This window comes from Tiliqua scincoides, chromosome 1 (assembly GCF_035046505.1).
Source record: "Tiliqua scincoides isolate rTilSci1 chromosome 1, rTilSci1.hap2, whole genome shotgun sequence".
NCBI lineage: Eukaryota > Metazoa > Chordata > Lepidosauria > Squamata > Scincidae > Tiliqua > Tiliqua scincoides.
The window spans coordinates 23,040,925-23,066,353 of record NC_089821.1 but is presented as its reverse complement, the minus strand read 5'-3'; the positions used below and the strand labels follow the sequence as shown (position 1 = coordinate 23,066,353).

Sequence of the window (25,429 nt, the reverse complement as noted above, 5' to 3'; positions counted from 1 at the left end):
AAAAGTCTATCCCAGATGACAAGCCGCGATGGGTGTGTGCAACGTCCTGATTTTAGAAGTGGGCTACCTCAGAATGCCAGATGCAAGGGATGGCACCTGGATGCAGGTCTCCTGCTGTCTTGGGTGCTCCCTAAGGCATCTGGTGCCCCGCTGTGAGATACAGGAATCTGGACTAGATGGGCTGAGATGCAGGGAGCCGGCGCCAGCAGGGCCCTTGTCATGTTAACCCGTGGAACTCCTTGCCACAGGACGCGGTGATGGAAGGTGGCCTGAATGCCGTTCAAAGGGGACCGGGCGGAAGCAGCTTGGCCTGATCCCGCGGGCTCTTCCCAGGCCGGTCTACTCGGAAGCACTCCCTTGGCGCCAGCGGGGCTTCCTCGGGAGGCGCCGCGGGGCGCGGCCTCGCTCGGCTCCCGGGCTCGGCAGCGGCTGCCGCGGCCGGCCTGCCTGCCTGCGCCTGGCGGCCCGGGGGGCGGAGGGCTGCGGGGAGCGGCGGCGGCGCGAAGATGGCGGCGGCGGCGGCGCGGGTGCTGAGCTGCGCGGGGCTGCTGCTGGCCGCCGCCGCCCTGGCGCTGCTGAGCGTGGCCATCGGCACCGACTCCTGGTACGAGACGGACGCGCGGCGGCACCGCGAGCGCTGCCGCGGCTTCGGCCACAAGCGCACCGCCGGCGACCCGCCCGGCTCCATGTCGGCGCCCAGCCCGCACCTGCCGCTGCGCGCCCGCCCGCCCCGGGCCCTCGCCCCGCCGCCGCCGCCCGCCGCGCCCCTCGCCCTCGACTCGCCCTCGCGCTGCGCCCGCCGCTTCAACTCCACCGTCTCCGGCCTCTGGCGCCGCTGCCACCGCCGGGGCTTCGAGCCCGACAGCGAGGAGCTCATCCGCAGAGGTGCGCGGGGGGGGGGGGGGGGCTGCGGGCCGGGCCGGGCCGGGCCGAGCCTGGCGCCTCCCTGCAGGCCGCGGGAGGCGCACCGCGGCGCCTTGTCCAGGGTGCTGAAGGCCGCGGGGGGAGAGGCCTCCCCGCGTTCTGGGGGGGCGGGCCCAGGCAGGTCTACTCAGGCGCAAACCCCCTTATAGGCAATGGGGCTGACTCCCAGGGAAGTCTGGCTCCGGTTGCGGTCCTGGAGCCCAATCCTGGGCAGGTCTACTCAGAAGTAAGACCCATGGTGTCCAGTGGGATTGACTCCCAGGGAAGTCTGGCTCAGGTTGCAGTCCTGGAGCCCAATCCCAGGCAGGTCTACTCAGACGCAAACCCCATTATAGTCAATGGAGCTGACTCCCAGGTAAGTGTGGATAGGGTTCCAGCCTTGGATCACTGTCATCACCTCTCTCTAGGGCTTAGGGTCACTTCCCCATAAAATAAGAACATAATAAGGAGAGCCCCACTGGACCAGGCCGAAGGCCCATCTAGTCCAGCTTCCTGCATCTCACAGTGGCCCACCAGATGCCTCAGGGACCACACAAGGCCACAAGAGACCTGCATCCTGGTGCTCTTCCTTGCACCCGGCATTCAGAGTTAACCCACTTCTAAAGCCAGGAGGTTGAACATACACATCATGCTTGTAACCTGTGATGGACTTTTCCTCTAGAAATTTGTCCAATCCCCTTTTAAAGGCACGCAGACCAGATGGCATCACCACTTCCTGTGGCAAGAAGTTCCATGGACTAATTCCATGCTGAGTAAAGAAACATTTTCTTTTATCTGTCCTCACTCTCCCAACACTCAATTTTAGTGGATGTCCCCTGGTTCTGGTGTTGTGTGAGAGGGAAAAGAGCATTTCTCTATCCACTCTGTTCATCCCCTGCATGATTTTGTATGTCTCAATCATGTCCCCCCTCAGGCGCCTTTTTTTTAGACTGAAGAGCCCCAAACACTGTAGCCTTTCCTCATAAGGAAGGTGCCCAAGCCCTGTAATCATTTTGGTCACTCTCTTCTGCACCTTTTCCATTTGCACTATATCCTTTTTGAGATGTGGCAACCAGAACTGGGTGCAATATTGTGGCCTTACCTCTGATTTGTACAACTGCATTATAATATTAGCTGTTTTATTCTCAATACCCATTCTGTTGAACCCAAGCGTGGAATTAGCCTTCTTCACCACCGCTGCTCATTGGGTCGACACTTTCATTGAGCTGTCCACCAGCACCCCAAGATCCCTCTTCTGATCTGTCACAGACAGTTCAGAACCTTTGCAGTAGAATGTCCTTTTCTATAAGTGAACAATTACAATGTGTCCTTGGTGCACATTGCCATGGATACCATAATGTGTAACAACTGATCACCAGTATGATCAGGAAGCAGTGGGGAAAAAGTGCAATCATGGAAATTACTGTTGGTCAAATCTTTGCTGTGCAGATTTGTGGTTGACATATTTCTCCATGCAAGTGTGTTCTTTCACATGCCCAAGGCTTGGTCAGGACTGCTCATCATGTATACAGAAGAATTGTGTATGCCCCTCTGTACTATGTAAATGCCTATTTACTATTTACAGTAGTAAATGCCCTACTGTACTATGTAGAGAGAGGATACTTTATCCTGTGCTGGTCTCCCACCTGTTCACATGGTGTCACATGCCCAGCCACCTGCCCCAATCCCTGATTTACTGCTCTAGATGGACCCAAGGGGGGAGGGGTGCAGTAGGTTAGCCCAGGTTAGCCCAGAGGGTGACTGGGCAAGCTTCCAGACAGAGCTGTGGCCCCAGGAAGAGACTGGCTGCAGGCACAGGTCCTCTAGTTATAGGAATAGGAGGAATAGGAGGGTGGGCTGAACGTCCCACCCCCTCTTGAGCCTGCCAGGGAGGAAGGGGTGGAGCTGGGTGGGGCAGCCAGGCTTCCTCAAAAGGGAGAGGGCCTGTGATGACAGAGGAGAGAGGAGTACTAGCAGAAGGGAGACACCACCTGAGAGCTGGAAGCTGTACCCCAACACTAAGAAGGAGGAACAGGGTGAAAGTGAACCCCCTCCCCCAGTGGCAGTCTGAGGCCCAACTCTGCTGGACCAGCCCCAGGAGGGGAACCACAAAGGTGACCCCACCCTGAACCCACCAAGCTCTACAGGTGTTTGAGTACCCTGCCAGCTGGGTTGCTCGACACTAGCGGGCATGACACATGGCTGATGGGAACAATTTGTGTGACCAGGATTCACTACACCAGGGGAATCAAACATAAGGCTGGCAGCCAGTTGCAGCCCCAGTAGCTCTTTATCTGGTCCCCATGATAACTGGGCTGACCCAGCATTGCTTCTGCCAAAGTTCTGGGAGGGAGAGATGGAAGGAGGCCTCAGAAGGCCAAGAATGCTATTGAGGAAAGGGCAGACCAAGAGGAGTGAGAGAGGAAAGTGTTTGTGTGTTAATTGGCTCTTCTATATCTTGAAAATATGATCAAAATTTGCACATTACCTCTGCTGTCATTTACAGCTAATGAAGTTGTATGTCAGAACAAAGTACTTATTTCTGGCCATCACCTGCTTAATGATATCACTTCCTGCTTAATGATGTCACTTCTGGTCTTCAGCTGGTGCTGGTGCTGTGAATGCTATTTGCCCCACTATATAAAAAAAATGGGTTTGATGCAAATGAACTACACCCTACTTTTGGGATAGGATCGACCTGAGAGAAAGATTGTCTGTTTTTCCAGAGACACAAGTTGCTTTCTGAGAACAAAAACCAGTTGCGGTGTCCTTTGTGACATTATTTATGAGTGACAAACTTGATTGACAGTGATGGGTGCAACTATTGCCATTTTCAGGGGTGGCCCAAGCTGATCTGCCTCTCAAAACAGAGGCAGCTCAGCCACCTGTCCACTCCAAATTCTGTCCCATGCATGCCCTGCCCTGCAGCCAGGTGGAGTGGTTGGGGGAGGTGGCAGGCAGGTCCAGGTTGCAGGGCACCCTCCACCACTTTGCAGGAACCCCCAACCCAAAGTGGCTATTTCAAGCCACCTTAGGAATCTGTCACCCCTGGCCCCTTGACTTTCTTTCTGCAGGTCACTGTCAGGGTACTTCTCCTGATACATAGGTAAAACTTTTTGTGTGTGTCTGATCTCTGATGTACCACTTTTTTGGCAAGAGACACTAAAAAAGGAATCTGGTATTCTTGGTATGGGCCTAGGCGATGTATATCAAAAACAGTTACTTTGCTCTCCCATGAAGCTGCACAAAGACATACAACAGACACACAAACCTAAGGGCTGGAAAGGTGAAACTTCTGTTTTGTAGTATTGGCACTAGCGACCAAAGGGTTTCTTAACCTCTAATAGTTGTGGAAGCTGCAGCGGGATGGAGTGGTTCTAATAAACAAGAGTTATATACCGTTCTGTTATATGCATTGTAAATTTAAGTTCATTTCGTTAAATATTGAGAACAAGTCTTCCTTCCAAGATCGGTTAAACCCTGGAAGAAACTACTAATGGAGATTGTGGCATTTCCAGTCCGCTGTTGGAAAGCAGTAAGAGATAGAAAAGCAGCAGTGTATGACATTTCATGACCAGTGCATTCTGATAAAAGGCATCGATGTGTTCTAAGTGATCATTTCTGGTTGAGCTCTAGCTTCAAAAGTCTTTATGCAACAATATTATAAACTATAATTTATTATCTCAACATGTTGCAGATCTTCTGTTTTAACTCTGTATCATACATAAGATAGTAGTGTGGCTTCTATTCACTAAAGACCATTGCAGAGCAATTTGCTGCTTTCTCCATTTAATCCACTACAATCCATTTTCTGCAATTTCTCATGTTTCCATGCTGATGTTATTGCACTAAAAGGCAGTTCATTTATTTCATTTGATTAATTGGTGTTCTCGAGCAACATGCTATTTTCCTTCTCTCCAATTCTCCCTCCTCCCCTCTTATCAAAAGCTTTCTGCTCCCATTAACATTACCAGGGGGATTTAAAACTCTCTCACTCCCTAAGCACTGTTTTTAGAGTGTTTTCTCTTTTTGGGGGGCATTGCCAAAGATTAATTCCTGTCAAGCAGTAGAGCCACAGTCCAACCCAGAGTTGTCCATGCTTGTCTAGGCTCATTCAGCAGGTTTAAGCATGTCTCTTACGTTGGCTTGTGGGCCAAATCTCTGCCTGGGTTCCTTTGTGTCACAGTTTGGAAGGTGGGCAGCTGTCACAGGCCATTGTATCTGCAGAATCAGTCCACTCAATAGGTAGTCATGCAACATTAACTTAATTAAGAGTCTATGTATGGATGCATTTGTACACCACCTTTACACATCAGGCTTCTTAGCTAACTCCCAGCACAAGCCTATACATGTTTACTCAGAAGTAAGGCCCACTGTGTTTAGTGGAGCTTACTTCCAGGTAAATGGATATAGGGTTGCATCCTTCTTCAGTCTTCTTTGCTTCAGTCATTCCCTGCATCCAGTTTTCTTGACACACAGATGAGTTCATGTGTGTATCTTGTAACTACAGAATTATTTCTCCAAACTTTGGATGGCTGGAGTGCACATTTTTGCTGAAGTCACGCTTCTCTCCTATAGTTGGAAAAAGTTTCTTTTTAAAGGATGCTAGAGTAAGAATGCCTTGCCCATAGAGGAGCATGCTTGCTTTCTGTGTGAGTTACCATTCTGAGTGTATCTCCTCTGGGAACAGGTATCTGTGCCTCAGGATGAATGAATGCTCCAGGCACACCTGTTGCAGAGACTGGGCAGAATTAGCCTGAAGTAGAGGCTGTTTGGAAGGAGGCAAGGCTGGGCCAATGAATCACTCAGCAATGTAGTGGGCATCTTCTTCTGGGAGTGGGCATTTGGGACTCACAGAATACATAAGAAGAAGAAATTTAATTTCTGTCGCAACATATGCAAATCGTTCTGTTGTGACTCACTGGCATACCTTATCACACATATGTCAACCATTTATCAAATCAATAATTTATTCATTCATTTTGTTATGTAAACTGCTTTGTGAACTACTTTTTGTTGAAAAGCAGTATACAGGTGGCCTTCGGTATCCGTGGGTTTGGTAACTGCAGATTTTAATGACCATGGATTCTGAACCCGCAGGGTGGACCAACTGTTGCCCTCAGAACTCAACCAGAGCTGTGCTCCAGCCAGGTCTGGAGGGCCTTCTGAGATCCTCAGAAGGCCTCTGGAGCACAGTACCAGTCGGGTTCAGAGGACTTGGGCCCCCTGAAATCTGCAGATTCAATCATCCTTGGATTTCGTATACTTAGGGCTGCCCTGTATAAATAATAATAATAATAATAAATTTTCGCTGTTACCCCATTCAGAGAGATTTTGAACTACGTAACCTCAGATCCTTCCATATGAATTTTCCTTATGACCTTTGTTTCCCTCCAGAGGAGCTTCTTAGTGCCTCCCCCCCATCTGTTGAGGTGTGGTAGGAGTCCATGTGCAATAAGGTGTTCTAAGCTAGAAGAGTCTGTCAAGTACCATCTGGCTTCCTCACTGCCTGCCTTCAGAGGGCAGTGAAAACTATATTGTGTTTAGAGCAGTTATTCTCAAACTTTTTAGCACCGGGTCCAACTTTTAAAAATGACGCTCTGTCAGAACCCACCTCAGTTTACAAGACTTAAAAAGAAAGTTGGTCTAGAAAGAATTCGTTTGTTTATAAGTAGCATTTTGAATAACCTCAGGGCTTGAGGCAACTAGTTATCTGATCTTTTCATCATTCATGTTTTCATTGGAGGCTCTGAGGGACCCACCAGAAATTGGGTCACAACCCACCAAGTGGGTCCTGATCCACAGTTCGAGAAACACTGGTCTAGAACTTGGAAAGTAGCCTTACCAAAATCTGTCTTTATTCTGCTCTGTGTGGGCATGTGCTACTGATTTACATTGTCAGGCCACCTTGAGCACACTTCTGTGCTGGAAGTCTTGTTATAAATGAATAAAATGTTACATATTATTCTAATGTGTACCCAAAAGCACTTTTTAAAAAAACTGTATCTTATTCCTAGTTGTCATAGATTCAACAATCTTTTAAATTCTTATTATGATGCAGTGCAATAGTTTGTTGTGACAATTCTCATTTGTGTAAAAACTATCAAGCACTCATTTTATATGTTTGAACTATGAAGTGTGAACTATGAGGTGGTTCACTGGAAGAGGAAGAATGCAATCCTGGTAATTTTTTTCATTGATTTTCATCGGCTTTCAAGAGGGATCTTTTAATAATACTGCCTGACTAACATTTACAAAGGAGCTATATTTCTATAGTAACAAACAGAAGTAGGTTTGCAAAGGATCAATTGAATACAATACTGCAGTATTAAAATAATCGAGAGACCAAGAAGCTGAAGTCCCCTAGTCTTCTGAAAGAGATGAAAATAGATAGCAAATAATGAATCACAAATTTGCCTTGGCTCATGGCTGGAGCAGTTCATGAATACAATTGAAACAAGAAAGAGTACAATAAGCATTTAATTCATATCTCTGCAGGGCTCTTTTGTGTGGTCAGAATCCTGTTAGTGGGAACTGGCTTGAACAAGGAGAAGATCTGAAAGGGACAGACTTCTGAAAGTGTAAGGTTTGCGATGAGAACATGTGTTGCCAGCTCTATGGCTTGGCTTCCTAATGATTCTGTAGCACACAGTAATGCTGGAAAAGGCACATGGGCTGATTTAAGAGGAGAACATTGTAGTAACGTGCCTGGTGTTGGTGATTATGGATTGTGATTAGAGGGGCATCACTGGCAAAATCACAGTCTTTGCTCGCATTCTTCTGGGTGTCGTTTTCACCCAGCTACTTTTGGGTATTTTTCGAATTCCATTTAAGTGTCTCCCCTTTTCCTTTGTAGTAGAAGTATTTATACTACTGTAACCTAATACTGCTGTAGTTATCATGTATGATCCCTGTGTATTGTGGCCAGAACATGAGGCCTCTGCCATATCCTAATCCCCGTCCCGGGCTTGCCAGCCCTACACAGGGCAACCCAGTTCTATGCCAGCGATTAGCTGATGTGGACCCAAGTAGCTCCATTGAGCAGGCTGGGGCTTGACACGGGATAAGGGAACAAGGAGACCTCCCAGCTGCTCAATTCCAGCACAGGATGGGCTAGGCAGCCCCACTGCACCAGCATTGGATAGGATTGAGCTGATAGTTACTTCCTGATTCACAGCTTGGTCATGTCACTAGCACATTGTGGCAGGTGCAGCAGGGGCTTAACAGGATTTAGCAGGCAATAAAGGGAAAAGGATACCACTCAACTCCAGCTTCAGTTGTGGTGTCTCTGTTTGGAAATTGTGTTTTTCTGTCTTTCAGGAATCATTCAGCGTTGCACAGCTGTGAAATATCACTACACCTCATCTTCTCTGCCACGCAACTTGCCTGTCAATATCACCAACACTATCCGCCAAGATGAGTGGCATGCCCTCCGTAAGTCTCCCAAGTACTTGTCGAACATCCTTCTACTTGTGCTTTCAGAATCAAACGCAGTTCAGGAGAATTGCATCTACCTTCCATACTGGAATGCAGGCTTGCATGATTTGAGCTGGAAAGGGCCAGAATCAAAGACAAAATCTGAGATGGTCAAGGGGGGGGGGCGGGAGACAATTCTGTAAAAAGGAAGTAGTGGGACAATTAATCATAGTTAGAACAGTTCAGAAGACCATCTCCCCTGAGATTGCCCATATTATGTCACCCACCAGTTTATGCATTCCAGAACATTAAGATGTTAGAGTGGTGGTGCGGCTCAGGGGTTACAGTATTTTGACCTGTGAGTTGTGCAGGTATCTTTGCCAGTGATCCCAAGTAGTTTTATTCAGAATGTTGTGCCATTTGTACTCGAGACTCCCTCTCATCCAACAGCTGACTTCCCAGAGAGCATCTCTTTCTGGTTATTTCATATACTTTGGTTCCAATTCCTTTTCTCCTTCACTGTCACAACACCAGTCAAGTGCCACTATTTCATCAGCCTGATACACTTGCCTCCCGCTCCCCCCACTGCCATCTTCGTTGTCTGTGCTACTTTCTTTGACTCCTTTAGGGCATTTGTCAATAGGTAACCCAGCTTGTACCTACAGCAGCATATCACCATATCAGGTCAACAATCTGAGTAGCCAAAGGGCACTGTCTGTGACTGTGTCACTGGTCACAAGGCAACCTGATGGCATGGACAGCTGGAGGAATTGTTTATTCATGTGCTCTTTTTTTGGCAGAGAAGCATGGGCAATACAAAAAGAAAACAAACTGGTCCAGTGTGAACTATTTGCAGTACATATCCGACATGATAATTTTCTCTAGTCAGGGCCAGTTATCTGGAGTGATTTGTTGACTCTGGTTTAATCATATAAGGAGACTAGATGCTAGTAGGAAGTGTTGAGGCTGTTCTTTCTTGAACACTTCGTGATTTAATAAGTTGGGAGCACTTGGGTCCAATGAATCATTTGTGCAAGTGCAAACTCCAACTCTTGTTTCCTCTAGAAACAAATACTCCCCCAGTACTCTTCATGGACACTCTCTCTCTCTCTCTCTCTCTCTCTCTTTCAATCTCCATCTTCTTGCACGAACACCCCCTTAGATCTGCGGAGAATGACAGCTGGCTTCATTGGTATGGCAGTCTCCATCATTCTGTTTGGATGGATCATTGGCATGCTGGGCTGCTGTAAACAGCACGAGCTCATGCAATACGTAGCTGGACTGCTCTTCCTTATGGGAGGTGAGAGATCTTTTTCATTTTAGCCTGCAAGTCCTTTTTGGAGCAAATGCATTTGGTATTGTGCAGCGTATGGAACAAATCAGAGCCTTGGTAGTAGCTGTGGTCTCGCAGGGCAAGGAATGGGAAGCAGATAATACTGTTGTTTCAACCAACAAGAGTCTGAAGTGCTTGGTGAAATGTTCCCATGACAAAAAAGAAAAGCATAAAATGTTATTCAACCTACCCCCCAAAAATACGAACCTTACCCTTGTACCTTACCCTTCACATCCAGTGCTGTGCTTGCAGCTATCCAGACCCAGGCTTTGTTGTGGAGCAGAGCTTTTCCACAAGTACTTTTTGCAGGTGCCACTTCTTCTGGGTTATGTGTGAGAGCAGCCATTCCTGCAGTAAGGGAGAGGCTTCTCATGTTATTGCTGCTTCTGATCACTCTGTGCCTACTCTCTTCTAACAGGCAGGGTCCAGCCCTCACAGATCTTACTGCTAGTGCACTGCTGCTCACTTCCAGTGGTGGCCAGGCTTGGCAGAGCAGTGCTGTATGAACCCTGTGGCAGCAGTGCCACTTCACAACCATATGGAATAATCAACAGGACCAACCACCACTTGCCATATTCTAAAGTTCTTGTGTCACTGGTTGAAAAGCAGTGCCATAGCAGGGTACACAGTGTTCTATTGCTAGATGCAGGCTTTTTCTTCCTCTCCACTTGCATCCCCCCATAGCACATATGTAGATTTTTTTAGTATCAAGTAGGATTGACAACTAATCCTCGTAAGCTGTGCATTAAGGAGCAGCTTGATATATGGGAATTAGCAGGTGAAGCTTGTTACAGAAATCATGTTGGTTAGAACAAAACCGTTCCTGGGTAAAACATGAGATGAAGACGTATGCTTGGATATCTAAAACCAACACTAGTGCATACATATTTGTCTAGCACTGTTTAGATCTTACACACAAAGCACAATCCAACATATAGTAAAGTTAAACCTTAAGATAGCAAAGCTGGAGATTAATTTGAAAGCAGATAAGGCTCAGTCAACGGAACATTAATTTGATGTCTGTTCTTCACTGGTCAGTACATTGGAAGCTATAAGGTGGTAGTTACTCCAGGTTTATGAGTCAGATATAAAAGACTGTGGGCCCAATCCTATCCACTTTTCCAGCACTGGTGCAGCCATGCCAATGGGGTATGCACTGCATCCTGTGGTGGGGAGGCAGTCAGGGAGGCCTCCCTAGAGTATGGGAACATTTGTTCCCTTACCTGTGGGTTGCATTGTGGCTACACTGGTGCGGGAAAATTGGATAGGATTGGGCCCTGTGATCTTCTATGTGGCAGTGGGGATAGAATGATCGGGAACTGGTAGAATCTTACGTTCAGTGGAAGAAACAAGTGTGCCATTCTTAGCATGCCCCTGTAGACAAATCATAGCAGTGGTTGTGTATGACAGCTGAGTATTTCAATGTCACATTTCCAGCAGTTAGATTGAAAAATTTGCTTATCACATTAAGGGCTCAATCCTAACCAACTTTCCAGCACTGACTTTCTCTCAATGCAGCCCCCAAGGTAAGGTAACAAGCATGCCCTTACATTAAGGAGCCCCCCTTGACTGTCTCCCCATTGCAGGATGCAGTGCACGCCCCAGTAGCACAGCTGTGCCAGTGCTGGAAAGTTGGTTAGGAGTGTGCCCTCTAAAGCTACTGTCTGTGGTTTCTCATGAAATCATTTTTTAACACTACTGGATGTAAACGGCACTGTAATATATAACCTCTGCAACCTCTAGAACAATGTTGCTCAGTGTTTGTCCCCTGCTTTTGCATGGACCACCTATTGGAAGTACCACCAGAATGGGCAGGAGGTCTGGTCTAGAGAGTTGAGCCTCCATTTGCCTGAAGATAACATCCAAAGGTCGCCAGTTTGAGGCCACCGGCACCATGTGACCTTGAAGCAGCTGACAAGCTGAAGCCGAGCTATTCCATCTGCTCTGAGCATGGGAGGATGGAGGCCAGAATGTGCGACCAGATCAAGAAAGAAACATCTGAGTGTTGTGGTTTCTTGAAAGATAGAAACCTTCTTTCAAATTGTAAAATTTGAATAAAGTCTAAGGAGAAATCTGAGGACCAAGAAAGGCGGTATAGAAATACCTGTATTATTATTATTAATTAACTGGTACAGTAATAGGACGCTCTGCAGGAAGAGCTCCCGTGTGCACTTTTTGTGTGCTCGAAAAAGCCCTCCCATCCACTCTGAGCTTCTTACCAGTGTTTCTTGTGTCGCTTCTGGCCTGCCAATCTGGAACTAACTGGTAATGACATCGCCAGTTAATTCTGGTGGTACTTCCAATAGGTGGACCATGCAAAAGCAGGGGACAAACACTGAGCAACACTTCTAGAGGTTGCAGAGCAACAATAGCAGAGACAATAAATTCCAGAACAATAAATGATACTGGGGACCTACTATCGATGCTGCCCCCGTCACCGCCCACTTCGTTCCCATTACACCCTCCCAACATTGTTCCCTGTAACCAAATATTATTGTTAGAGAGCAGAAAAAGTAACCATGAAGCCTGGCACAAGCAAAAACTATTTTAGTACAATTGCTAAGAACCAGAGCAGGACTGGGACATTGTCCTAGTACCTGAAGGAGTACACCAGATTCCTCCTCCCTTACCTGGTCCTGCTCTTTCTACCTTTTTCATTCCTGTAAATTGCTGCAACCCCACAGTGGAGGCTTTGTGACCCCATTGAGGTCCCAATCCCAAGACTGAAGAACACTCCTCTAGAACAATAAGAAATATACTCTGTAGATATGAAGATGCCAGAAATACTGTGAGGTATTTTTAGGTTCCTTCATATGCCATGGAAAGATAAAGCTTAGCTTCAAAGGAAAAGCAGTAGAAGAGGAAAGAACAATACAAAAAGGCTCGAAACAGATTTTCTCTGTAGAGATCAAAGAAGGAAAACGCACTCAAAAACAATGAAAGCAGTGATCAGACAAACAGCAGCAGGTGGAGGCAGGAACAAGTAAAAGGCTAAGGAAACCGAATGGAAAGCTGGGCAAGATCTGAATACGCTATGAGTTTATGCCACTGATAGTGTCATTTCTGTAGTTTTTCCCTGCAAGAAAATGTAAGACTTCTAAGTTCACAGATTTGATCTTGTCCTTCGCAGAGATGAGAAACTGCACTTGGCATTCTCTGTTAAGTCTTCCTCACTGCTCTGATTCTTCTCCCCCTCTTCCTTAGGGACATGCTGCATCATCTCCCTTTGCACCTGTGTGGCTGGGATAAACTTTGAGCTTTCTCGTTACCCTCGCTATGTCTATGGGTTGCCAGAAGACATCAGTCATGGCTATGGCTGGTCCATGTTCTGTGCTTGGGGAGGCCTGGGACTGACGCTTCTGGCAGGATTCTTATGCACACTGGCCCCCTCGCTCAATACCCCTCGAACTGTTGTACAGAAACCCAGACAAGAAAATGGTGCTGTGTGATGAAAAAAACACAAGAGACTCGAGCAAGCACAGTCCAGCTTCAGCAGCAGGTTGCCGCCCATCCAGAGTGGGCATCTGAGGTTCATGAAGCAGGACGGTTCCTGCTGTGGAGCAAAGAAGGGATCCAGTTGCTTTGACAAAGGTCTGGGGAACTCACCACCCTTTGATTCTTCAGTCTGCCTGTCTTGGATACAGCCTAATGAACCAGGGTTAATTCTTGTTCCTGGCTTGCCTAAAGGAAAGTTTTCTGTTAAATAGGGTGTGTTCTGTAGGATCTGTGTACCATTAAGCTGAATCAGAAGCCACTGTGAATTCCCTTTGATGTCCTGTGACTTGGGGTGGGAGACTTCATTTCTAAGACCTCTCTAGTGTTAGTCAGAGATGAAGGCCAAAGGAAAATCCATCCTGCCTCAGTATTGATTCTCCCCTGCTGTAGAGACATGCCGTTACAAATTTAACAGTGCCTGCTGCATTGAATCAGCTTCTGACACCAGCTTATTCTGAGGAGAGGCTTTAAATGTTAAGACTGGGTGGTGAGAAAGCTTTCCCTCTAGCCCACTCACAGTATCTTAACTTTTGTCTGTTCTGGAAGCCAAATACATATAGCAACAGCTCATGAAATCTCTTCCAGCATAATGCAGATAAGTGGGAGAAACTGCATAGAAAGAAGGCTTCAGATGCTTGCAGAATTCTTCCACAAGGGGGCAGGCCTTCATTTAGGAAGTTTAAATTTCTGCCCAAGTTGCATATACATAATAGGGATCAAATGTATACACCTGTGGGCTGGGCAAAAAAGGGTTAACCACAACTTTCCAAGTAACTCAAGCTTACAGACAGGTGGGTGTGTGTGTGTGTGTGAACCCAACCAGATTACATACTCCTGTTCTTCAGATGGAAAGGATATGTTCATTTCAAAGGATAAAATCAGATTTTATAGCTGAGCCCAGAAAGTGAATCAGCATTACTGTCCTACAAGCAGCACGGTAGTAATTATTGCTGTGATTGGCAAATAACCAATTTCAAACCCCTTCAGACAGAAAATATAAAGTGCAGATTCTCTCACTATAATTTTGGAAGATGAGCATTCAAGATGAGCACAGAAACAGAAAAACTCAGCAGGCCCTTGGTGCATTCTTTGGCAACTAACAGCAAAGGACACTCCCTTTGTTGACAGGTCTCAAATAAACAACAAGAGCTGGGTGGGGCTAACTCAGGAACATCAACCATGGTGCTGAGGGGGAGCACTGGCCTGTCCTCCGAGACTCTCTTTTCTGCCTCCACAAAAGTCTGCACAGAAGCCTTTTTGGGAGGGTTGTTTACATTGTATTTTTAAGTGGCATGTAATTAATTACTCAGTGCTAAAGTCAATGTATTAATGCAAAGTGTGATTTTTAAATGGAAGTTGTATGTCTCAACAGGCATTAAAAATTAAAAGGCTTGGTTACAGTGAGAAGGCACAAGTTTTCTTCTAAGGAGAGCTGGAAGGCTGAGCTCAGAGTTTTCTATTCCTGCACAAAAGCCACAGCTGATTAAGAAACCCCATCACACCGCCTTGTCAACAGTTTGTGTCCTCCTCACCTCCCAAGCAGAAAGTCTAATGTGAATAGCGGGGCAAATTTACTGATTCCAGGGGTCAAAGCAGATTAACTGGTACTTTCTGACTTCCAAGGAGTGCATTTAGTTTAAGGTAGCTTTAAAGTATACATTGGCAGAAATATCAGCAAAAACGGTAATTGACAATGGGCCACCCAAGTCATCAACAGTTGTCAGGAATTCAACCATAGATTGTAACATGACAAGTTTAAACTTCTTTGACCAATTTGGGGCATTTTAACACATTAACAGGAACAGAGATATACCTCATAACATGCATAAGGACACTGTCCTCAGCAGTTTCCCTTTTGTTCAAGCTCTGGCCACAGAAGACCTGCCTTAGTCAAACTCTTTATTGTTTTCAATTAAGTAAAAGAAAGTAGCACAACAGTCCCAAGTGTTTTTATCCTGTCTTTTTATAAAGGCCTTAATCATCAGCCTTATGTGCAAGAATCAGGCATAGTACTGTAGATTGGCTTTTTTCTTGGCCTGGACCTCCAAGATTCCTTCCATGTAATCCTCATGTGTGAGCTCCGTGGCTCCATGCCGCAGGGCAATCATCCCCTGTCCCAATGAGAAAAAACACAGTTCAGGAAGAAAGATCTAACTCTGCATCACATAACATGGCACAGCAAAGCCACTGTCCCTTCAGTCCCCTCACTGTCCCCCGCTAAGGGTACTTCCCTCAGTTCAATGCCTGCTCTCCATTTCAGTGGAAACTTCACAAGGAAGCAACTTGGCAAAGCCTACTTACCGCTTCCACACACACAGCCTTACACTGTGCGCCGTTGAAATCATCTGTGCAACGAGCTAGCTCTTCATAATTCACATCAGGGCTGCAGAGGGAAAGCAAAAGTTATCTAAGAAAACAAAACGTCCCTCCTGGAAAGAACAAATTGGTTAAGGACTTCTTGAGAGCATCTACACACTATATATACACACCACCTAAGCATAGCTTACAGCCATAAGGAGCTAAAATTTTTCAAAGCATTTAAAAAGAAAGTCAAGATTCTTGAGTTACTTAATTCTGCTCCAAGTGCCAAATTCCGTGCTCCCACTGAACTGCAGCACACACACCACCCTGTCTAAAACCCACTCTGGATAGGACCTTAAGAAAGTCTGTACCATGGTCCAGAACACAATTTTCTAATACCTGACATTCATCTTGCGTGAATGGATCTGCATAATCCTAGCTCTGGCCTCCTCATTGGGCATTGGGAACTCAATCTTCCGATCTAGCCGTCCTGAGCGGAGTAGAGCAGGGTCTAGGATATCCACACGGTTGGTTGCAGCAATCACCTGGGATAAGGGATGAACACTTTACAGCAGTGCAAACATAGGATTTGCAATAGATGCAGCTAAACTTACCACTGATAAAATTTCTAATGTAATTCTGTAATATCTGTTAGCTCCATTCCTTCTCATACTCTTAACTAAGGGCAAAATTACCTTAACTTGTGTGTTGGGCTGGAATCCATCAAGCTGGTTCAGCAATTCCAACATGGTCCTCTGTACTTCCCGATCACCAGCCTTCTCACTGTCAAATCTGGAAGAAATCATGAGGAAGAGTCAGCTTTGCTTATTGCATAAACCTACAGTTTATACATATACAGGCCCAATTTAAATGTTACTGTGGCAGCACAGAAGCCAATGAAATAACTCACTTTCCCATGATATAGGACTATTTGCCACAGTCATGCATGGACGACTGAATTTCAAAAGAATAAGAATAAATATGTCCTACTTCCTTAGAAAGCTTAATGGACCAACTGAAGTGGGTAGTTGGATGAATAGCATTTATGTTGGAAACAGTGATGCCATTCAGGGCAACCCCAGAAATCCAACCTTCCACATGTTACTGTGGCTACATGGACTTAGCAACAACATTCCTCGTTGTGAGCAGATCGCTATTACATCTATTTTACAGATGGCGAACTGTAGTGGTTTGTCCAGTGTCCCAGTGAGTTTGGATCAAGCTATACATTACAGTTGCCTCCCTGAGATAAGCAGCAGCTGCAGTCCAGACCTGATCCACATTGGGGCCAAGACGGAACAAAGGGCTAAAGTCCCCTTCTCTCCATGCAGCAGTCCTAATCCAGATCAGGCCCCACAGCTCCTATTTAGAAGCAAAAATCAAGCATCAGTTCTCATGACCCACTTGACATTTGGCCTTCACGGCAGGTAGGACCTGAATCCAGAATCTCTTAGATCCAACTCTCCATGTCCACATTTTTATGTGAATCATTTTCAAATGTTAGCAAGGAACAAGCATGACAAATTATAGTCGCCTAAAGTAGCAAGATGCCATAAGGGGCATCTGCCATGTTTTCTAGATGGTTCCTAGGCTTTGTTAATTATAATGATTCTAGATCTAACTAAAGATCTAGAATTCCAACAATTAGCTATCTTTTCTCGCACACAGGGCTGCAGCAGTGTAGCAATTACCTTAATTTTAATATATCAAACCAAGCTCATTTACTTGTATTCTGAATACACACAGGATTAACATTTATACTTTCAGGGATGGCATGTGCTCTGTGAGAAAAGATACAATTTGCTATAAACTGTTGCTTCATTTGATTACCCAGAAAGATCCCTGTTGTTATTGCTCAAGTTCAGTTAACAAGGCAGCCAAAGATAACGAAGATTGTTGCATAATCTTCTGAAGTGATCTGATGCTATACAATAGTGCCAGACTACACAGACGCTTGTCATCCATCATATGTTCTTGAAGAGTCAGGAATAACCCTGTGAATAAGAGTGATTCCCCCTTGAGAAGCCCCCAGGTAAGCAATTTATTCTGGAGGCATCCCAAGGTCTCACCTCTTTGTGCCAATGGCATCCAATTCATCAATGAAGATGATAGAAGGCGCTTTCTCCTTGGCTAATGCAAAGGCATCTCGCACCAGCTTGGCTCCATCGCCAATAAACATCTGCACCAGCTGTGGACCAGCCAGCTTCAAAAATGTAGCCTAGAGAACAGATAAGAGGAAAAGAATATATACACAAGACTGCATGTATCTTGCATAACTGTAGTACAGTAGGCCCTCTTTATAAACAGGTTCTTCATCCGCGGATCTGACCAAGTGTGGGTGCCGACCCCATGGCTGGAGGGCTTCAGAGGACCTCCACACATGACTGGAAGCACCTTCCAGTCACGTCCAGGAGGTCTTCTGAGGAACGGGAGAGGCTACACACAATCTTCCCACAACTTTGAATGCCTGCCGGAGGCTTTTGAAAATCACTTCACAGAGAGACCTGACCAGAAAAGCCCGGATTTAATTATCCACAGAATTTGGTATCCATGGGGGACCTGGAAAGGATACTGAGGGCCCCTGTACAGCAGAAAAGTGTAAGACACAAAATGTTCCATCCATACAGTCCCATGAAGCAGAGCAGCTTCAATACTTAATCTTGAAAGTAAGACTATGTAAATGCAATATTAAGTAAAAAGTTGGAATTTTTGGCATGGAAGACACAGCTGTGAAGGAACTATGCAGACCTTTGCCCAACACTACCTCAATTTCCTTGAGAGTGATAAAGTCTAAAGCAGTTCTAATATTTGGGAAACCAATGGTGAACACTTCAGTCTTACCTTTGTCTGTGCAGCACATGCCCTGGCTAAGAGAGTTTTCCCTGTTCCAGGGGGTCCGTACATGAGTACCCCTTTAGGAGGTTGGATACCCAGATTTTCGAACTTCTCCTTATGGTTCATTGGCAGGACAATAGCTTCTACTAACTGCCAAGACAGAAATATACAATTAATTCTTCCCTGAAATAGCCATTTCCTTAGTTACAGCATCTTCATTGTCAGCAAAAAAAGAAAAAGAAAAAAGGGTGCTGTCTCAAGGATGCATAGAACTTAATATTCTTTGCACATGGCAGCTTCTTACCTCTTGAATTTGCTTATCCAGTCCCCCAATATCACTGTACTGTTCTGTTGGCCTCTCATCCACCTCCATGGCCTTCACTCGTGAATCATATTCTGTAGGCAAGGTCTCCAGAATCAAGTAAGAGTCCTTGTTCACTCCCTGTAAATAGAAAGTGAAGAATCAACCTTCTTTACTCCAGAAACCCACTTATTATATCCAGGTTCTACACTTCTTTTGAGATTCTCTTCTGGTGTGACAACCAACCCTCAAAGAAAGTGTCAGATTCCTATAACAGAACTGTGATGGGGTGGGGACCAGAGTACCCAACAACTTGAGACAAACAGAGCAATTTCCCCATTGATTCAGAAGTTTTTGATGTTTTGTTCCATTGACCTCATTTTGGACTCCATTTTCAGGTTAGAAACAAGAGGTGACGTTGTTATTACTTTAAAAAGGAAACAGTTATAAAATGGAGGGGAAAAAAGAATGACAGCTACAGATCTCCTCAAAGGAATAGAATCTTAGTTTATGTCACAAAAACTATTAGTCTGAAGCATGAACAATTCCTTTACATATTACACTAAAGTTATACCACAGCACCTATTAATCAACATCAGTAACATCAGGTAATTCTTTTGTGAAGTTAACTCAGGGTGTAAGTACCCAGGCTTGTAAGGAAAGAAGAAGCCATGACTCTGAAGTTCCCATGTTCAATCCCCAGCACCTTAAGCCAAAAGGGTCAAGTAGAAGGTGATGGGAAAAACTCTGCTGGAGAGTTAATGGTCAGCATAGAATGGACGGACTGATGGTTGACTGATAAAGCAACTTCAAATAGGTCAATCAAAACAATAAAGTTTTGAAACAACTTTGATTGTCAGCATCCTCCTGTACCTCAATTGCACTACAGGGGAGACATACTAAGGGTTTAATTGCAACAGTTTAAAAATACTAGATGAACATAAATGTCTTTTGCGATGGCAAGCAGATTATTAGGGTGCCATGTGCATACTCCTACAGTTAATATGGAGTACGCTTTGTGGAAAAAAACATTTGTTGAAATTTTTGCTTATTAGAAAATAAAAACCATGTCAATATGTGTAGATGACCATGCCAATGTAGAACAGAAACCACTCACCACTAGGTCTCCAGGCTTAAGCTTCTCAGCATCAACTAACCCAATCACAGGTAGAAAATAAGTCTGTTGGAAGGAAAGCAAAATATTAAAGCTGGATGGCCTAGAACCCATCAAAGTTCTCCGGAAGGCTGGCTTTCTGATCTAGGGGCACAGTTTTCACTTTGGGCAAAGTACCTGGGATCTAAACCAGGACCAGGTCTGCTGAGGGAACCAGAGTGGTTGTACCTTTAAAGGGCTAAACTGTACTCAGTCAGGTGGAAGGGCCATAGTTCCATGAAATAGCACATAACTCTGCATATAAAAGGTCTTATATTAAATCCTTGCCACCTACATTTAAAAGAATCACAAGTAATACATACTTTGGGGAGCTGCTGCTGGTTGAAATAGACAATCCTTGCTAGACAGATCAAGAGCTTTTTTTCAGAATAATGCAGCTTCACATAAAATGACCAGTTTCTTAACACACTGCCCTCACCTGACGAGTAGAAGTTTTGATCACAGCACACTTGCCCTTCCTTTGAGAATCAAGGTCAATATTTGCTCCATCCTCCTCCTGGTCATTGGGGTCAACATCCAACAGCTAGAGGTGCAAAGACATTATCAGGAGTTCAACCACACTAGTCAGCTATCCCACAACCACATCATAGTTCTGGTTCACAAATATACATAGCAATGGGGAAAAAAGGTGCAATTATACGTAACAATGGAAGAAAAGCACAAGACCCTCAACTACCATCAATGTTAGGGTCCTGTCTGCTGCCCATCTATGGCACAGTAGACACTGTGTCAAACTTAAAGCATACGGGACAGGCAAAAAGTAACACAGGCATAACATTTTATGACTAAAAGAGGCTTAAATAAAAATACAGGCAAATGTTCAAATGCTATCCAACATACATATAACTAGTTATTCCAGTATGTTCTCCAAAGTTGATTTATAGTGTGTGTCTATTCAGAAGAATAGACACAAACTTAGTTCATTTGGACTTACTCCCAGGTAAGCAGGTATCGGACTGTAGCCTTAGAAATGCAGAAAAAAGCAGGTTGCTATCTTTGCCAAGAAATGTGGATTCTAACATGCAGTTGATTCCCTTATAACATATGCCTACAAAATTGAGGGTCAGAAAAGTTTTCCCCAAACTTTATGGTGGTTTGATATGAATTTGGGGTGCCGATTCCAAAAATGGCATCCGTTTTGCCCTATCACATCTAGTTTTGGAGATATAGTATACCCTTGTTAGTGAATGGTTCAAGCAGCTTCCTCATGAGGAAGCCATGGTGTAGGCTATACTATATCTCCAAAACTAATGTGATAGGGCAAAACAGATGTCATTTTTGGAATCGGCACCCCAAATATACCCAGGAATTGGTGTAACGTTTAAGGAAGCAAAATGTGTGTTGGCCCGCGTAATTAGCCCTATTTTTAAGACTGCAAAATTAAAGCACAAAAATTAAGATAAAAGGGAATATCAGGAAATCACATTTAGTCACTGACCATAAAGAAATGAACTCTGTAATCATGACAAAATTATTAATAGTCTTTATAAACAAAAAAAAAAAAAAAAGTAGCAACATCTTCTTATTGATCAGCAAGTGGATGACCTCATCTCTACCTATGCTGTTTCTGTCTTTTTGTACAGGCAACTTAGTGATATCTTCCTAAATGAACCATTCAAATATATCTCCTAAAACACTTAAAGTAGTAGTTCTCAAACATTCTAGCACTGGAACCACTTTTTAGAATGACAATCTGTTACAATGTTTAGAATGTTTTCTACTGTTTAGAACCACAATCTGTTAGGAAGTGATGTCATTAACCTGGAAGTGATGTCATAGCCAGAAGTCTAATATATTAAAAATAAAATACACATTAAAATGAATGGGGACCCACCTGAAATTAGTTTGCGAACCACCATATAGGTCCCTTATGGGTCCAGTGTTGAGAAACACCGACTCTTGGGATAAGCCCAATTCTATCCAACTTTCCAGCATTGATGCAGCTGTGCCAATGGGACATGTGCTGCATCCTGGAGTGGGGACACTCATGAAGACCTCCTCCACAAAGGGGCTGCATTGCAATTACACTGGTGCTAGAAAGTTGGTTAGGATTGGATCCTTAAAGAACTTCTCACACACAATGTTAGTTGATCACACCAATACCATTGATTTTACTATTAGTGTTAAAAAAATTACCTCTATGACATTGGAAACAAGGTACGGTAGAGTTTTATTCACTTTAATCTTCTCACTGTTCTCCTTAATCTTATCTTTCATGGCTTGTAGCTCATGGGTCACTCTCAGTACCTCACTCTTCATTATCTGTAAACAAACCGATTGCAAACACCTGTGTGAGGAATTACTTTTGTGTAAATCCCCAAACCATCACAAAAAATAGACATGAATCTAGAAACAAGTAACAGGCATACAAAAAACAGAAATCAAGTGATAACAGAAGGAAATCAAAACCATAATTCAGGTTTGGATGCAATGGCGTAGCTAGAGGGGGTACAAAGCATTAAGTTTTGCAGGAAGCCTCATCACACTGTGCAAGGGGCCCCTCCCCCTCAGAGCCATTCTAGGCAGGGGGTGCAAAATGGAGGTGTATTGCCTGTTTTGTTCTCCTGGTCTGGAATGGCTCCAAAGGGGAGGGGCAGGGATGGGGCAAATTTAGCACAGTTTGACTCACCTCAAGTCGCAAGTCTCCATCCCCATGCCTGGACGTGAAAACAAGTCCTAACAGCCGGTCTTTCTGAGTCACTTAGAGCAGTTTTGCAAGCAGTTTGTAGAGCAGATAAATGTGTTGGGCATGGCTCCACAGAAAAAAATGGAGCTGCTGCCAGGCTATGTGTATGTGTCAGAGTTCTCTTTATACACTTCCCTGCTGCATCCATCCTGTCTGTAAATAAGGCAGGAGGGGGTGGAATGAACTGCGTGAGAGCAGGCAAGAGGGATGAGGGTCACATGCAGCAGCTGGGAGGCTTACCAGTATGACCCAATGTTTGCAGCTCTATTCAGTAGTAGTCCTATTCGAGCCATTCATTTAATGAGGCTTCCTCCTCCCAGGTAACAACAGAACCCACAGGAGCTATGCAGTTCGAAAGTGTGATCACTATGAACTGTCTCCCCCCCCCCACCTCCCCCCAGGCTTCTTCAGCCAATTCTAAGACAAGAACCCCCTTAGACTCCTCCTCCTGCCCTCCCTCATCCAAAGAACCAAATCAGACCACCCATCCTTTGTCGCTTCAGAGACAGACAAGAGGGCCCACTCCCACCTCCTGCTCAATGCAAAAGCAAAACATTGACCCTTGCCTGCCTCCTGGCTGGAACTTCCCTGCTACTTACCCGGTCTGAATGATAGCACCACGAGGTCTTTCACACCATGAAAAAAGCAAGCAAGCACACTCAGACACAGGCAGACTCCAGTGCGCACATGTGGAGAATCAGTGCTGAGTCCAGGCCCAATCCTATCCAACTTTCCGCACCAGTGCAGCCACAATACAGCCCTGATGTAAGGGAACAAACATTCCCTTATCTTGAGGAGGCCTCTATGCCTTCCCACCACAGGATGCAGTACATGCCCCTTTGGCATGACTGCACTGGAGCTGAAAAGTTGGATAGGATTGGGCCCTCAGTGGCCAAAAAAACCCACACATTTTTTGCTGACTCAGGACCCAATCCTATCCAACTTTCCAGCACTGGTGTAGCTGTAATGCAGCCCCAAGGTAAGGGAACATATGTTCCCATACGTTGAGGAGGCCTCTGTGACTGCCTCCCCACTACAGGATGCAGTGCACGCCGGATTGGCACAGCTACACCGGCACTGGAAACTGGATAGGATTGGGCCCTCATTCACACTCCCCTGTATTAATGACTTGGGCACTGTCCTGAGTCTAAGTCAGTCCCCAAGTCATTGATACAGGTGACTCAAGTATAAACAAGCCAGCAAAAAAGATTTTTGCAACTTGGAATCAAGTCAGCCTACTCGAGTTTCCATCCCCGGGGAGGGGCCCCTTGCATGCCACGGTGAGGCACCCTGTAAGTGCTCTGCCCCCCCTTTAGCTATGCCACAGCTTGGATGGGAAAAGTGGCTTTGTAGTCTTTAGCCTAAGGGGTGTAGGAGCAGAATGACAGAACCGGTATATGCAGTATAGTGTACAGGGGTGCAGGGATGTGCAGTGGGTGGGGAGGCAGGTGAGGCAGGGCCCCCCCAGCAGAGGCCTTCAAGAAGCGCCGCCGCTGTGGGCGGCACCCAAGCACCCAACACCCACGCGCAACGCGTGCGCATGGGTGGTGGGTGCTTGGGTGCCTCCCACGGCGGCGGAGTTTCTCAAAGGGGAGGGGGACCCGAGGCTGGAGCCCTCTGGAGGCCAGCCCAGCCTCACCTTGATCTCGCTGTCCAGCAGGCGGGTGCGCTGCACGATCTCCTCCGTGGACATCTTCAGCACCTCCTCGCCGATCCCGTCCTGTGGAGAGAGACACAGTCATGGCCAGAGACCTGCCCAGGAGCCCCCGCCTCACCCACGGCCCCTCCCTGGGAAGGACCTCCGGGGAGGGCCGCCTTCAGTGGCAAGGCCCCCGCCGCCCCTCACAGCCCCCGCACGGCCCCCTCGCCCCTCACCTCCGCCTCATCCCACACCGACGCCATGTTTCCTCCGCCACTCAAGTATTCGCAACAGCCGATTCGTCACTCTCGGAGAAAATGGCGCCGACCCCCCCCGTCCCCGCCGTCACGCCTTCCAACGCTCTTCCTCGGCCTCAACCACCGCATTTTCCCTCCGGCGCTTTTTTCCGTAGCTTGCTCAGCGCCGCGCCGCGCCGAATCTGCCGACTCTGTTAAAACGATACCTTTTTTTTCCCTTATCACGTGACTGCTCAAATTCGCTGAGTGATGGTCTAGTCTCTATGGTTTTTTGGGGGGTGGCACGCAGCCGTCAGCCTGAAAACATAGAGGGAGAAAGCCAGAGCGGCACGCACTCCCTTGCCTCAAGTCCTCCAGGAGGCAGGCCAAGGGAGGGAGTGGGGTGGGAGCTGCGTTCTGCTGCGAGCTGGCTGATGGTGGGCTTGGTTTTAACCCTTTAGTGACCAGCCCACAAGTGTACACATTCGATCCCAGTGTTGCATTTATGCAACGTTGGGCAGAAAGAGGGGATGGAAGGAGGATCTCATTGTGTTAACCTTCCCTGCAGTCTGTGGTATTTTTGCTCTTGACTTAATAATTGCAGAGGGTATGCAATGCAACTCACAAGTGAGTCTCATTGACTGCAGTGGAGCTTATCCTCCAGTGAGCATGTATAGGGTGGCAGCCTAATCCTATGCATGTCTACCCAGAAGTATGTCCCATTATAGTCAATGGGACTTACTCCCAGGTAAGGGTGCATAGGATTGCAGCCTAAGACACTATTCTCATTTGAAATAATGGTGCACTGTATATACTAAGTCAGTGGTTCCCATGGACTCTCAGCTCACAACAGGAGAGGAAACTGAACGCTTTCCACATACGCTGCCTCCGACACATTCTCAGCATCACCTGGCAGGACAAAGTTCCAAACTACACAGTCCTGGAACGTGCTGGAATCCCTAGCATGTATGCACTGCTGAAACAGAGACGCCTGCGTTGGCTCGGTCATGTTGTGAGAATGGATGATGGCCAGATCCCAAAGGATCTCCTCTATGGAGAACTCGTGCAAGGAAAGCGCCCTACAGGTAGACCACAGCTGCGATACAAGGA

At 46.0% G+C, this 25,429-nt stretch overlaps 2 protein-coding genes across 2 annotated transcripts; one reads left to right on the top strand and one right to left on the bottom strand.

Annotated features, from left to right (window-relative positions):
- The first annotated feature begins 506 nt into the window (after positions 1-506).
- Positions 507-14,554, top strand: LOC136651870 (transmembrane protein 178B-like). The gene is made up of 4 exons (XM_066628640.1): positions 507-885; positions 8,224-8,337; positions 9,482-9,619; positions 12,857-14,554. Exons 1-4 carry the CDS (start codon positions 507-509, stop codon positions 13,099-13,101), a joined length of 876 nt encoding a protein of 291 aa, XP_066484737.1. The 3' UTR covers positions 13,102-14,554.
- A 478-nt stretch (positions 14,555-15,032) lies between these two features.
- Positions 15,033-24,405, bottom strand: PSMC3 (proteasome 26S subunit, ATPase 3). The gene is made up of 12 exons (XM_066633118.1): positions 24,320-24,405; positions 24,084-24,164; positions 21,895-22,020; positions 20,177-20,281; positions 19,702-19,764; positions 18,588-18,725; positions 18,290-18,433; positions 17,518-17,666; positions 16,144-16,240; positions 15,848-15,993; positions 15,449-15,530; positions 15,033-15,258 (listed from the first exon to the last, which is right to left on the bottom strand). The coding sequence occupies exons 1-12, from the start codon at positions 24,344-24,346 to the stop codon at positions 15,148-15,150; spliced, it is 1,269 nt and encodes a 422-aa protein (XP_066489215.1). The 5' UTR covers positions 24,347-24,405; the 3' UTR covers positions 15,033-15,147.
- Between the last annotated feature and the right edge of the window lie 1,024 nt (positions 24,406-25,429).